The following is a 15801-nucleotide window of genomic DNA, read 5'->3' as shown; positions in this document are numbered from 1 at the left end:
CATTACTGCCCAAAATGATGCATTATCAAGCTCAGATGACTCAACTGAGCCGCCTGATTGCGTCCCAAGCACAGAACCCAATGACATGCCAGTAGTTGATTCACAAAGTGCAAACCCGGATGGTATATTTCTAATTTTCTGAGGTGTTGTTTTACATAGTATGTTAGTGGTTGCTTAATTTGATTGTTACACGATCTATATGATGCTAACATGTCAATTGAAAACATTAGTACCACCAAGCCAGAAGCGTGGCCGAGAAGCAGCAAAAAGCACAGAGTTTGAGAAGTTACGAAAGCATGGAAAGATACCCTTGAGAATTAAGGATGGTGAGACTGCACCTTGTTGTGAAAATGCTACAATTTTTACTACAAGGGTTACATGGTTGGTTAAGCACCATATGGACTTGAGTCATCCTAGCTGTCATGCCGTTCCAGCTAATGAGAAGGAAGAATTGGTAACACGTGTTCAGGTTAACTTGATTTGGAATTTCATACGTTTTCAAATAGAGTAGTTGAAATCCCAAGGTTGCTTATATTCAACTCGTAGCATTCTCTATAATTAATATGTTTGTTGTTTGTCCCTAGGCTGACTTCATCCTCGATTGGACCAAGAAGAATCACCGTGATACGGTTATGAAGACACTTCGGAAGCGGTTTAATCATATTCGGTATGATTTACATAAAACCTACAAGAAATACGAGAGTAATGAACAAGCACTCGCGAATGTGCCACCGTTGGTGACACCAACCACCTGGGTGAAGTTATGCGCTCGATATGCAAGCGAGGAGTATAAGGTAAGTTGGAAGTCAAATATTGAATTAACGTTGCTTTGACTGCATACTTTTTTAAGCACCCTCATGTCTCGTGTGAGTGCAGCGAATGTCTGAATGAAATAAAGGTAATAGAGATAAGCAAGAAAACAATCACACGGCTGGACGAAGGTCATTTGTACGCCTAATGGAGATGAGGGTAAGTCAATTAAGGTCGACATGCAAGATGCATATCAATGACAACTTAGTGTGATATAGTTTAAGTGTCTAATGAATTTAATTTGCTTGTATTGGCAGTCTGGGAATGAGGAGAATTTGGTAGATTTTTTTAAAGAAGTGAGGTGGTCAAAGAAAAAGAACAAATTTGTGACTCCCATTGCTGAAGAGAAATATGTGAGTGTTAAAGTGCTAGCTAAATTAATATGGGTTCAATTGCTTTCATTATTATATGGTGTTGTCTAAATACAACCAACTTATTACCAAGTTTGTGATTTTCCAATGGTTAATAGCTGGAGATGGCAGCAAAGATGTCAGAGCTGGAGCCGGAGAAGAGGACTAATGAGGCTGCAGCAACAATCTTTAAGGAATTTTTGGGCCAAAGATCAGGGTATGTAAGGGGGCTTAGCGAGATGGTTATCCCGGAGTCATCTAGAGAAGCAGCTGATGCCCAAATAGCGAAATTAACTGAACGTGCAGAAAGGTTTGAGAAAGCTGCTTCAGATTATAAGGGTCAGCTTGATGACTTACGAGCGAATGTCATGATGCTAATAGAGAGACAAGTTGAATACGACAAGTTCATGGAGAGATATGAGTCAGAGCGGCAGACGCAGGGAGAGTCTCATAGAGAGACTCAGGGACCTGCATAGTTAATATTTGGCCATGAACCATTTTTTGTGAATTTTGATAAGGAGATGAAGGTGAAAGTAATATAGTTTTCACAAAATGCCTCCTACTTAGTTAATCTTTTGTTTAGGGTCTAATGGTGTGGGGTAGGTAGTGTAAGGTTAGGTTTTGTGGATATTTTGTAGCTTATGCCATTGTACATTTCTGTTGCCACCAACCGCTACATTTTGGAAGTTATTGGTCATTGGATGTCAGGTCAAACTACTACAACAAGGTAAGTAATGTCCTACACCCATAGGCTTTTTTATGGTCTGATTTGAATTCTTAACGATTAGCATTGCATACTTATTTGCATGTTATGATTGACATCGATTGAATAGTTTAAGAAAGAAAATCATCCCTCTTTGGTGCTACTGCAGTTTTGATTTCTCCTAAACCATCTGGAAACCTATGAAGTATATATGAGGCATATTTCGTATCTCTTCCTTTTTTTGTATCACTTAGTATCTCTTTGATGAAATTTTCCTTGTTAAGAGCTTAAAAATTCTGTCAATTAGTATTATAGACTGACTATTTGGTTTTATCAATGAAGCGTCGAACGATGGTTTCCAGGAAAATGACGAGTAAGAAAATTCAGATGAAGAGGATCGACAACACCACAGCATGGCAGGTGACTTTCTCTAAAAGGAGGAAGTGCATATTTAAAAAAGGCAGCCCAAGGTTTCTCTCCCTCTCTCACTCCTCTTTACTTATAGGGGAACATATATCCTATTTATTAGAGTAAAGTAAGTACGTAGTTGACTATGATTTATGAAGATTGACTTGTTCGTGCATTCACTAATTGGTTGAAAGAGAGCTAGATGCTTAATTGGCCAAGATTTATTTTTCTGTTTTGTTGGTAAAGTTTCTAGAACTGATGGATGCTATAGGTGAGAAGTGATTGCTTTGCATACAGAGTTTCTGGTGATAAAGAATGGTGTCTCCCTACACAGGATTAGATATAGTTTTACTTATATGTGTGGGTGTTAGTTCCGAACAACAACAAGCTAACCACTGCAATTTGAATGAGTATTTAAGAATTAATTTCCGGCTAATATCAGAATATAGCTGATTAATAACCAGTCACCATCCAAATTTTTCCTGACTTCTGAATCGGTTCAAACACAAGCTGGCCTCCATCCAACTTTTCCATTTTAGTCATGCGATGATTAAATAATTTATGTTCATTTTCAGATTAGAAATCAGCTAAATTATTCCCAGCTGTCTTCATTGTATATATGGGTTAAATCAAGTGAAAATGTTGAATAGGTTGTCTTTTGATTATAATTAATGTTGATATTAAATGTGGCCGTTGACCAACAAATACTTCAAACTTAGGAGTGTAGTCTTCTGCTTGCTTTTCTTTGCTTTTAATCATTCTCTTGTCCGAGTCAGAAGCATCAAATAGTTGCAACATATAAAACATAACTGATGATGCAACTTAGACCAAGTCTTCCCACGTTTTTAGAAAGGCTTGTTCAATGTCCACTTGATGCAAAAGGAGACAAGCCAAACTTGCACTAGCAACCACCAATCAGTAAAGAACACATGAAGCATCCAACCTTTTAAATCCCATGTTATCTCAGGGATGCTATGAGCTGAATAATGATTCTTGATCCGAAGATCCAATTAAATAACTCAGTATGACTATCTATTTGATTTGGAACTTAACGTTTTTGAGACCCATGATTATCTTGTGATACATATGTGATGATTGAAATCAATTAGGTAGCAGAATATACTGCATTCTATGTTACATTTCTTTTTATAAAAACTATGCATGGGGAAATTTATTGCTACATCGTTAAAAAATCTGATTAGAAAATTCTTCACATAGTTGGTATAGAAAACATGTACATTTGAAAGTAACAACATTGTTGAATACTTTGATTTATTGCATTTTGCATTCTATTTGGTTGTGCATGCTAGCTAGCTTGTGTTTGATGACATCTCTAAAAGCTCATGACTTATTTTTTGTTCTTGTTTCTCACAGGATTGAACCAAGATATCAAGAAATGGCGCAAAAACATTTCATAAGCTGTCAAAGATTGATGGAACAGCTAGCTAAACCCATATAGAATTACTTTCACTTGTAAATTTTTGTTACATTGTGATATGTTGGATGGTTTTATGTAAAACTTAAAACAATGGCAGTGCAATGGTTAAGCTTTACATATGTACTTTGAGGTTATATGAATGATGTTTCAAGCAAAAATGAATTTCTCTATATATAGTATTTTTTAACTTATTAACTTGCTTTGTTTATTAACACGCAAGTATTCAGGGAAAAACAACGTATGAATGTACAAATTAAACAGGGACTGCTTCCAAACATTTTCAGCGACAATATTTCGCCGGAATAAATTAAATAACAGCAAAGTTTCACTATTTCCGGCTACAAAAGTAGTTGCAAATACTTTTTTCCGGCTAAAATATATAGCCGGTAATAAAATTGTTAGAACCAATCCAGCACTATTTCCGGCTATAAATGTAGCTGCAAATATAAATTTCCGGCTAAAAATATATAGCCGGAAAATAATTGGGCGACTAAAAACTAGCCACTATCTATTTGCGGCTTAAAAAATTTTGACGCTAATAAGTATTTCCAGCTAAAAAATATAGCCGGAAAGTATTTTTGGCTATTTATGATGGATATTGGCAAAAGTTATTGCGACAACATTTTATTTATTTGCGGCTATTATTATTGTCGGAAATAATATGTATTTCTGGCTATTATAAAAGTAGCCGGAAAATGTTTTACTTGGCTCTTTAATAGCGGCTATTCGGTGGCGACTATAAATAGCGGGTAATAAACAATACCGGCGAAAACCGGTGTTTTTTCAGGCTACTGTACCCGCTGGAAATGGAGCAATTTCTTGTAGTGATATACATAACATTCGAACGTTACTGTGACGTGCGAACGTATTATGTGAAACGTCCGAACGTTTTGAAATTCTTGCCCAACATTTAGTGACAATCACAAACTGTCACAGTAAATACGTTTTAGTCACAGTTTGGAAACCGTCACTATTTATAATCTGTCACTAAAAGCCATATTTGTTGTAGTGACCATTCGATCTCTCCATGCACCGTTCGAACGGAAATCTATATTTTGTTGTTTGAATGTAATTTGCAATCAATCGAACACTCGTGAATGCATCGTTTGAATAGAAAATTATAACCGTTCAAACGATATTCTAAGACAAACTTCAATCGTGGCAAAAAAAGTTCCCGTTCAAATGTGTTCCAACGGTATTCCAACAATTCATCCCAAAAGATATATTTTGAGACAAAATTATGATTTTCGTTCCAAAAGATAAAATATCTTTTGAGACACTGCTGTTGGAATGACCTTGGGACCATATTTTTTCATCTTAAAATATATTTTAGGACGAAATTACTATCTTTTAGGACAAAAATATTCATCCCAAAAGACAACTTCTGTTGTAGTGATTGTATTCTTAATAAATACAATAATTGAGTCATAATATAACCCACTTGATCCAATAATGATATAGATATTATTTCTAATCTTAATTGGAAATTTTTTATTGTTCTTCGGCCTCTCTCTTGCTTGCTTTATGATCTAATTGTGTACTTGAGGATCATTATAATTATATATTGTCACACGCGAGTGAGTGATCGAAGAATGGAATAAAGCCAATACCAATCGTACCGTTGTTCCAAATTGCAGTCCATCGAATCCAAGATGTTTGAGATGGAAGTTTTCCTTTAATTATTCTTTTTCTTTTTCTTTTTTTATTTATATTTTTAATTTTTTTTTTTAAAGGGGATTCGGGGAAGCAGCTTTTTTAGCTCTTTCACTGCTCTGTAAATTGATAATAGTTCCCTCACCATTATATATAAAGCCTTCACTACCCAACACCCCAACACAGTTCTACTTCATAGCCAAATATAGCCTTCACATTTCTTTAAAGGTTTTCTTGGCCCTCTTTTTTACACTTTCCTCTGTCCTGTTTAGGAGAACATGGTGCCAACAGATGGTTCCGTGGTTCGCCCAATCTCAAGGGGTCTTACTCTTAGGGCTCTCGTTATTTGGTGCATTTTGTTACCATTTATTCGATTATCTTCAGGTGCCAAGACCAGGCATTTTAAATGGGAAGTAGAGTATATGTATTGGTCTCCAGATTGCATCGAGAATGTCGTAATGGGGATCAATGGCCAGTTTCCCGGCCCGACCATCCGAGCAAAAGCAGGAGACACTGTTGTTGTTGAACTCACTAACAAGCTCCCTACTGAGGGAGTTGTCATTCACTGGCATGGAATCCGACAGGTCTCTCTCTCTCTCTCTCTCTCTCTCTCTCTCTCTCTCTCTCTCTCTCTCTCTCTCTCTCTCTCTCCCCTTGACATCTGTGTTGAAGTTATATATGTGTTGTATTGATCTGAGTGTATGCTCTTATTTTTCAGTTGGGCACACCTTGGGCAGATGGAACTGCTTTTATTTCGCAGTGTGCTATCAACTGTGGGGAGACGTTTCATTATAGGTTCAAAGTTGATAGGGTAAACTCTCACTCTCTCTCTCTCTCTCTGTGGAAGAGTTACAAGGTTTTGAAAAACTGTGCAGCCAGGAACATACTTTTACCATGGCCACTTGGGCATGCAGAGATCGGCAGGGTTGTATGGGTCTCTGATAGTGGACGTTGCAGAAGGAGAGAAAGAGCCCTTCCATTATGATGGTGAGTTCAACCTATTGTTGAGCGACTGGTGGCACAAAAGTGTTCATGAGCAAGAGGTTGGCCTCTCCTCCAACCCATTTCGTTGGATCGGTGAACCTCAGGTACCTATTGGGTTTTTATTCCTACTGCAATTCCTTCAAATCCAATTAAAAAAGATTGCCGTGAACAAGACATGCGCATAAGAGATAAAGGGGAAAAATAAAATTTCCAAACCCTACATCCAAAGAGGATGACAAAAAAATAAAAACCAGTAATAACGATGTTGGTGATCGATCATTTCCTGCTAGAGGCACTCAGTTCACGACACAACAAAAGAACAGGAAATAAATGATTAAAAAATTATAAAAATTAATAATAATTTGGATCGGATACTGCGAAAGATAGACATGAACGTGAAGTTTAAACTATTTATATCTGTTAATCATGTCACTTTTAATAAATATTTTATCATCATGGTGTAAAGTAATCTCCATCCAGAAGTAAAGTACAATCCTTTCCGTTGTGTGTGCGTGCGTTTGGTTCTTTTCCCGTCGACTGGTCTCTTGCGTGGATTTTCACTTTTTACATTGGATGCTTCCCAGAGCTTGCTGATCAACGGAAGAGGACAGTACAACTGTTCCCTGGCAGCCCAATATAGTAATACCAACTCCAGCCAGTGCAAATTAAGGGGAAACGAACAATGCGCACCTCAGATCCTACGTGTGCGTCCCAATAAGACTTACAGGCTGAGGGTTGCCAGCTCCACGGCACTTGCTTCACTCAACCTGGCCATTGGGGTATGTAATATAATCTATTCCAAATACCAAACATGCATTACTTTTTACTGGATCGTGCATGCTACGTCGCACATCATGGTCTACTTTTAACTATTAGTATTTTCTTTAATTTTTTAAAGTTGAAAAAAAAGAAAGCAAAAAGAAAAGGATTAAAACTTTCTGATCGGGCCGGGCATTTTCTTTCTTGAAACTTTCTTTCTTGTTTTAAGGAGAAAATCTTCGATTCGCTCTACAGCACCACAACATTTTGTAGATATATAGACTGATGTAACAACACACGCTGAATATAGACCTTTCATTAATTGTCCCATTCAAAATAGGCTCATCACAAGTACTTGCCGGAACAAAAGAATATGTAACCATAACATATATACTTTAACCATCAATCTTGTTCTTAAGATTCGATCCACAACGTACAACATGGTTTGAGTCGGGGAATAATTGATAGGAAGATAATCATTCTCCAATATATATATAGTTTCCTTATCAAGAAAACTTTATTTATCATTATTTTAGTTATAATATTTTAATTATTTTTCTGAGATAATAACAAAGGACTATATAGTATTTCTCAAATAGTTACTGTGGCTACTTAAGCACGGAAAGTATAATTCCTCGTTTCGATAAATGATAAAGATAGGTAGTGTATAAGATTTTATATTATTTAATAATTAGAAGCTTTTATTCTTTATAATATTTTAATATGATTCTAATTATACCATTGATTAGTTATTTTGACTATATTCGGGAGATTTTTTTTTTTTTTACTGTAAGTTTAGATAAGATAATTTGAGGTGAAAGATGAATAAAAATATTATATTATTAAAATATTATTTTTTTAATATTATTTTTATTTAAAAATTTAAAATAAGTAAAATAATTAGATGAGAAGAGTTCCAAATATTTATGAAAACAAAATTTTTCTCATCTAATTAGGTATTTTGTTTTCATAAATGATCGGAACTCTTCTCATCTAATTATTTTAATTTTTTTAAATTAGATGAGAAGAGTTTTTTTTCATCTATTATATTTTTTCTAAATTAAAACTTATTTTTTCCATGATTAATTAGATGAGAAAAATTTTGGAAAAAATATAATAGATGGAAAAAATAAGTTTTTTTTTTCTCTCTCACATAAAAAGGTGGTCACCATATATATATAGGGGCCATCGATTGAGTTTTATTTATTTTTATTATTTTACTTAATAGTTAAGTACATATTTTTTTAACAAATTTTTGACCCTTGCTTTTAAAAAATATATATATTTAATGAATTTTTTAAAAAAATTGAAAAAAAAAATAATACATATTCGGTAACTCTTCTGGTGACCTTCCTACGTTGAAGCACCACCCTTTTTTTCTCCTGGGAAGTTAGAAGGTAGGTTTTGTTCTAAGAGTGGTGCCACTCTACCATCACCACTCAACTTTACCGCTAGTTTAATTTTAAATTTTTATTTTTTTGTAGTTTTTAATATATTTAAATATTTTTAAAAAAATATATATTAATACATTAAAATTTTTTTCTTTAATTATTAAATAAATATTATTTTACTGTAAACGGTACACTTAAACAATCTTTCTTCTCTTTATTTGCCCTTTTTGGGTAACGATATCTTACTGCCCTTTTATAACTTATTTATTAATATTTTACACTGTATTTAAAATTTTTAACCTTTTTTTAAATATTTTTTTAACATACCTAACCATTAAATAAAAAGAACTTTCTAAAAATTAAAATTAAAAAAATAATAAGAAGTAAAAGAGTAATAATAGAATAGTAACCTTTTGATTATTAGTTTTTCTTTCCCTTTTTCCTGATTTATTTTCCCTTTTTCCTGAAAATTTTACTGAAACAACGAGGCATGCTGCCATCTGAACATGCCTGCTTTATCATGACTTGTTCATTGCCGGATCCTTTCGTGTGAAAGGAACATGCAAACCACCATTAGTTAAACAGGAAAGCACGAATCTTTCCAAGGCCAGAAGGATATTGGGGAAGCTTATTTGTGTTCTTTTATACTTGATGCATGATAACTAATTCTTGTATCTCCTTCATGTACTTTTGTTAATCTAAACACACTGTCTTTACGTGTTTGTATTCTTCAGAATCACAAAATGGTAGTGGTAGAAGCTGATGGGAATTATCTACAACCATTTGCGGTCAATGACTTGGACATATACTCTGGTGAAAGCTACTCAGTCCTAATAACTACGGATCAAGATCCTTCCAAGAACTACTGGCTTTCTATAGGTGTAAGAGGAAGGCTTCCAGCCACCCCTCCTGGCCTTAGCATCCTAAATTACCAACCAACTTCTGTGTCAAAGTTCCCCACTTCTCCACCTCCCGTGACTCCTCGATGGGATGATTATAACCATAGCAAGACGTTCTCTAACAGTATCTTTGCTCTCATGGGGTCCCCAAAACCTCCGACAAGTTACGACCGTCGGATCACCCTCCTCAACACCCAAAATAAAATTGATGGATTTACCAAGTGGGCTATCAATAATGTCTCTTTGGCATTACCACCCACTCCTTATCTGGGGTCCATAAAATATGGTCTACAAAATGCTTTCGATCAAAAGAGTCCACCGGAGAACTTCCCCGACAACTATGACGTGATGAGACCTCCGATCAACCCTAACTCAACTATTGGCAGTGGGGTTTACATGTTTGGCTTGAATTCTACGGTAGATGTGATACTTCAAAATGCCAATTCGCTAAGCAATAATGTTAGCGAAATACACCCTTGGCACTTGCATGGTCATGATTTTTGGGTGTTGGGATATGGAGAAGGGAAGTTCTCGGCCAAGGACGAGAAGAAACTCAACTTCAAAAATCCGCCTTTGAGGAATACTGCAGTCATATTCCCATATGGATGGACAGCTTTAAGGTATGTGGCAGATAATCCAGGAGTGTGGGCCTTCCATTGCCACATCGAGCCTCATTTGCATATGGGTATGGGCGTGGTCTTTGCCGAAGGTGTTCATCATGTGAAAAGCATACCTAATGAGGCTCTTACCTGTGGTCTAACTGCGAAATTTTTGGACAAGAACAGAGGCTAATTCCACCTTAGGAGAGATGGTCCAAGAACCTCCTCTCCCCCAAAAAAAAACAAAAACAAAAACAAAAAGAGATGAATCCATGTTATCATCGTTGTTCTTTTTTCGTTTCCTTTTTTGAAACTTTTTTTTTTATTATTATTATCTTTGTTCTGATCTTTCTTATGCAGTAAGTTATTCGATCCCATATCAATGTTCGATCGCGATCGGTAATTTTCCTTGTATTGCCATATATTGGTTTATCATAAATAAGATTTTATCAATTTAGTTTTGAAAACACTTCTTTATGTAAAAACAAATGTTATTGGTATTGTTAATAATATTATATAATAAATATAATAATTTGGAATACAATCCAAATTTTTTTATAACTTAGTATCTCAATTAAGGGAGTATTATCTCCTATTTGTATAATAATCAAGACCATCAATATAGGTGATCATTTCAAACAAAAAAAAAAAAAACATAGAAAAAAGAAAAAAGAAAGACCATCAATATTAGAAAATGTTCAAGAGCCAAACAACTTTTCGCCAAATCATCATCATTTAAAGCTCTTAGCTATTTAAAATTGAACAAAAATCCAAATACATCTGCGTACAGTACTGTAAATTGCTCAAATCTTTCTTTCTTTCTTTGAGTTATATGTTACTCATAGATTAATATAGGTTGGAGGGCCCATTTGGTGTTTAGGCCCAATGGAAAAGGTTCTCTATTGACCAACCTAAATTAAAGAGTCCAAGCCCAGAAAAGATCTACATGCTACACGCTGCCTTACTTGGGAAGGAATAAGTTTCATGCATATACGTGATTAATTCAATTACTTAGAGATAATCTAAAAGGATAAACACTGTGCAAGGTAGGCATCACGTTGAGGTAATCTCATATAGTGTTAATCTAGTTTAACTGGAAATCTATATATACTAGGTAATCCTAAAGATAATCTATCTCTAAATTCTAAATTATTTGGATAGTACACTTGACTAACTTAAGCATCGAAATGTTTTTAGGCGTATCACGCTGGAGTTTTCTTACATTGTACAAGTGAATGGCTACGTTCAAGGTGGTGGGACATGTCCTTAACAGTGGAATCATCTGTGGGACATTTATCTGGTTTCTCATTACAGACCAACGTGGTTCTAACATGCTGATCGTAACCCGTTCTCTAGCAAACCGAGATATGGATACATTGCCAATAGCCATGGAAGCACGACTAGCAACAACTGAAGAAAAGCTAAAGAATGCGTTGGAGGCCATGGAGATTTTGAAGAAAGAAAACGATGACTTGCGACGAAAGAATGCTCAATCTAACTACACCACAATACCTGGTCACAGTGAGCAAGGTGAGGGGGAAGCGCAATGCAATACAGACTCAAGCCTAGGAACGGCAGAGAAGAAAAAGATGCATGATGAGTTAAAAAGTCTAGAGGGAAAGTATGAGGAAATGGGAAGGAAGATGGGGGGATCCTCCTTGGTGGAATGCTTGCTAAACCAAACTGATCTGCCATATAGCCAATAGATTATGGTCATGCCGCTCTTGTCAAAGTTCAAGGTAACTCAAATAGACATGTATGATGGGTCCAAAGATCCAGAGAACCATTTGAAGAACTTTAAAGCCCACATCACACTCTATGGTTTTCTATGGGAGATTACATGTCGAGTTTTTCGTTTGACCCTAAGGGGGACAACAAGAGGGTGGTTCGGGACCCTCAGGCCAAGGTCAATAAACAGTTTCAAAGAGTTGGCTAAACAGTTCATCACCCAGTTTATGCCCAATAGGAGGCGTCGACGCCCAGCTGCCTACCTGCTAACAGTCAAACAGAAGGAGGATGAAAACCTGAAGACCTACCTTACCCACTTCAACAAAGAAAGGTTAACAATAGACTGCCAAGATAAGAAGATTACTCTTGCTGCCCTCCTAGGTGGAATATGGCCACAAAGTCCCTTCATGGCAAAGCTGGCCAGGAAGACTCCTTTCACCCTCAGGAAGTTCATGGATAGGGCGAGTGATTTTGTTAATGCTGAAGATACACTACAAGCGTTGGTGGATCCTCAAAAGGAGGACAACAAGGTCGAATGGAGAAGTGGGTAGGTTGACAAGAAGCCTGGATTGAATCGATAAGAAAGAAGGAAAGAAAGACGGCCAAAACACAATCCCAGATTGATGCATAGCAATTTAAGTGTGCGGGAAGAAGAGAAAGACAGTAAGGAACAACATCAACTTAAGACAGGCAGTCGCTACTGCAAGTACCACTAGACAGGATCGCATTGGACTGAAGAATGCACAACCATAAAGAAGAGAGTAACCGAACTAGCGGGAATTGGAGAGTTGGGATGAATGGTTGCAAAACACTCAAGACCCAGAAGACGCTAAGAATCCGGGCATAGTACCAAAAGGAGCAGTAGTCCTAAGCGACGACGTCAACACCAAGCTGATAGCTGCCAAGACAATAGTGACAGGGCACCCCCAAAAGGTGATAGAAATAGGACGCCCATAGGAGAAATCTAAACAATAGCCTAGGGCTTAGCTAGAGGAGGCGTGTCCACATCTAGCCGAAAGGTGCATGCACGAAGAGAGAGATATGAGGAGATATATGTGACAGATAGGGCACCAAAAACTTAATTACCAGATGTTAATATCATTCGAGTAGGAGGATTGGGAAGGAGTGTTGTATCTGCACGACGATGCTTTGGTGATTACCCATGTAATAGCTAACTATATGACCAGGCAGATACTAATTGACAACAGAAGCTCGAAAAATATACTATTCTGGGAGGCTTTCATTAGAATGGGAATCAATGTCAATAAACTAAGACTCTCCCCAATGCCACTAAAGGGTTTCTCTGGAGATACAATACAGCCCATCGGGGCTATCACCCTCCCAGTAACCGCTAGGATTGGTACATGAATAGCCACCACCATGACTGACTTCTTGGTGGTAAAAGCTCCATTCTCCTATAATGCTATATTGGAAAGACCAACACTCAACCATCTCAAGGCAGTAACGTCCACAAACCACCTCAAGATGAAGTTCCTGACAGATGGCAGGGTGGGGGAGTCAAGAGGCAAACAAGCTCTAGCACGAGAATGTTATGTACAAGAGTTGAAGAGCAACCAAAGCAAAGTTTGTGTCATTACCAAAAGAAGTGAAGCACCAGTACCACCCCTGTCACATCCCTTGGCGGTGACCTTAGAAAAAGGCGTGGAGGTCAGGGATGAGCAAAATCTACAACAAGCCAAAGCCAACGAACCACTAGAACTTGTGACACTATACTCAGACCGCCCCAGTACTACCACACTTGTTGGGACCCAAGTCCTCCCAAATAACAGAGAAGCCCTAAAAAAGCTATTAATAGAGCATAGGGATGTGTTTGCATGGATTCATAAGGAGATGCAAGGCATAGATAACAATATATATCATAGAACATCGCTTATGCATGGATCCTGCGCATAAGACAGTGCACCAGAAAAGAAGGTCATTCAACGTGGAAAAGTATGATGCCATTAATGAAGAAGAAAAGCAACTACTTGCTACTGGATTCATCAAGAAATTATCCAAAATGGCTATCTAACGTTGTTTTAGTGGAAAAGGCAAATGGAAAATGAAGAATGTGCGTGGACTTCACCAACTTGAATAAAGCTTTCCCAAACAACAGTGATAGGCCCTAAGGCGGACCAAGTCTTAAGGATCAATTACAAGATTAAGAGTCAAGAAGATCAAGGAAGCAATGCAAGGATTGGTGTAATCCAGTTGGGTTGAAGCTAGCAAGAGTCCAACACTTAAGATGGGCTTGACAGAAGAAGAACCAATTTTGATCAATTTGATACAAGTTAAGGAAGAGAGAAATAGAGCAACTTGACTTGAAGGCTTTTTCAACTTAGTTAATTCATTTAAAAGACTTATTTTATTAGTTTAGAATAATTGGGTTTATTATGAGAATGACATAAGGGTATGTTGGGAAATCTTGAACTAGGGTTTCAAGGATAACGCACTATTCATGGTAATGTAGCACCAAACTGTTCACTTAGGGTATTTTTGTAAAGGGCTGGCTCAATGGGTCTTGATTCTTCCATCCGTTGACTTGATTTTGGCTTTATTAGGTAAGTTTTTCCAATATTGTTGTTGGGTCTCAAAGTCAAACTCAAGTCTATAGATGCAGAATCTAGACCCGTTGAGAACTCGTTACAAGAACCTAGATTATAGTAAAATCTAGACTCGTTGAAGAATCCAAATTATAAAGGAGGAACTTGTCTTAAGAACCCAAATTACAAATGAGGAACGCCACAAAAGTTGTGATTTACATTTGATAAGTTCAAATGTTCAATAAAAAACAAGAGGAGTAAACTCAACTCACAATTAAAATTCAATAATGTTTTACCTCCATCAATGATCATACTACATACCATGTTGTTGATGTGGCATCTAATATGAAAAATATTCTTTCTCCTGCTGCTCCATAACGTCTATTTTAATTTGTGTATTGAGAGCACGCCTAACAACAAGAGACTCACCATACTCCTCATTCTTATACTCATGTTCAATACGGCTCACGTCTCCTATCTCTTCCAGGTTGCATATTTTTAATAGATGCACCTCGTTGATCCATCATATCCCTCACTTCTCCCAAAGCCAAATTCAACCGTTCAAATATTTGTTACATGAACTGCAACACAAAAAATGAGTTATCTACTATCTCCTTTGGTGATGAGTCATTTTTATGAAATATCGTATGCTCTGCACAAATAACAATGTTAGTGAAAAAAAGACATCACACGCTCCCTTACATGTTTACACTCGAATAATGGCACTCCATTTGTATTTCACTCTTAATTGACTTTTTCCTGATAATGATCTTACACTTTCTTACCTTTTACCTCATGAATTTTCCCACTCAAGTTTTCTAAAAACTAAATTGAACTCAATCAAGGCAATACAACCTTATTTTATTCTAGCTAGTAACTAGGTTCAAGAAACAATGAAGGAATAAAATGACACGAGACTCAAAAATATACGAGGGAAAGAGTAATCACAAGACAAGATACCAACTATAATGATATATATATTCAGCCCCTTTGATGATAAGGCACAATCAATTTTTTTCTTTTTTTTCGATTTTTTTTTTAAATTTTCTTTTCCTTTCTTTTCTTTTCCTTTCTTTCCTGTCCTTTTCTTTTCCTTTCTTTTCTTTTCTCTTCTTTTCTTACCAATTCAATCACAAACAGAAATATTTAATTATAACAATCAAACAATTGAATTCAAACACATAAAAATTGACAAGAAAATAGAAGAGAATCAATCAAACCCTAGATGATGAAATTTTCGGCAGCCTTAACAAGATGAAATTTCAGCCAACACAAAAATAAAAATAAAAATAAAAATAAAAATAAAACTAGGATTATGAGTAATTCAGCCAGCTCTAGAAAGAAAAATATAGAATTTTGGCAGCCACACAAAAACCCTAAGAATTTTGGCAACCCCTTTTTTTTCTGATAAGTAATGCAAAAATTAAAAGATAGAATCAGACCTGATTAGAAACCTTACTCTAAATACCAAATGATGTCAACTCCAATCGACTCGCTTTGAGATCAAACAACAATATTGGAAAAAACAAACTCAAG

General features: G+C 36.3%; 1 protein-coding gene across 2 annotated transcripts; it reads left to right on the top strand.

Moving 5' to 3' along the window:
• Positions 1-5509: 5509 nt before the first annotated feature.
• On the top strand, positions 5510-10463 carry LOC122295205 (L-ascorbate oxidase-like). Of its 2 annotated transcripts, none has more exons than XM_043104322.1 (5): positions 5510-5946; positions 6081-6173; positions 6277-6450; positions 6931-7125; positions 9231-10463. In XM_043104322.1, exons 1-5 carry the CDS (start codon positions 5641-5643, stop codon positions 10185-10187), a joined length of 1725 nt encoding a protein of 574 aa, XP_042960256.1. In that variant the 5' UTR covers positions 5510-5640; the 3' UTR covers positions 10188-10463. The 2 variants fall into 2 exon arrangements, with proteins under 2 accessions (XP_042960256.1, XP_042960255.1); XM_043104321.1 differs by having other exon boundaries at positions 6238-6450.
• The last annotated feature ends 5338 nt before the right edge of the window (positions 10464-15801 follow it).

The sequence above is a fragment of the Carya illinoinensis genome, chromosome 14, assembly GCF_018687715.1.
Source record: "Carya illinoinensis cultivar Pawnee chromosome 14, C.illinoinensisPawnee_v1, whole genome shotgun sequence".
NCBI classification, from domain to species: Eukaryota; Viridiplantae; Streptophyta; class Magnoliopsida; order Fagales; family Juglandaceae; genus Carya; species Carya illinoinensis.
This window is presented reverse-complemented; position numbering and strand designations above follow the sequence as displayed.

Coding starts and splice junctions, on each gene's coding strand:
- LOC122295205 (XM_043104321.1), top strand. CDS start 5,641: ATGGTGCCAACAGATGGTTCCGTGGTTCGCCCAATCTCAAGGGGTCTT. Junction 6,174..6,237: donor ATAGGTTCAAAGTTGATAGG/GTAAACTCTCAC, acceptor AAAACTGTGCAG/CCAGGAACATACTTTTACCA. Junction 6,451..6,930: donor GTTGGATCGGTGAACCTCAG/GTACCTATTGGG, acceptor GATGCTTCCCAG/AGCTTGCTGATCAACGGAAG.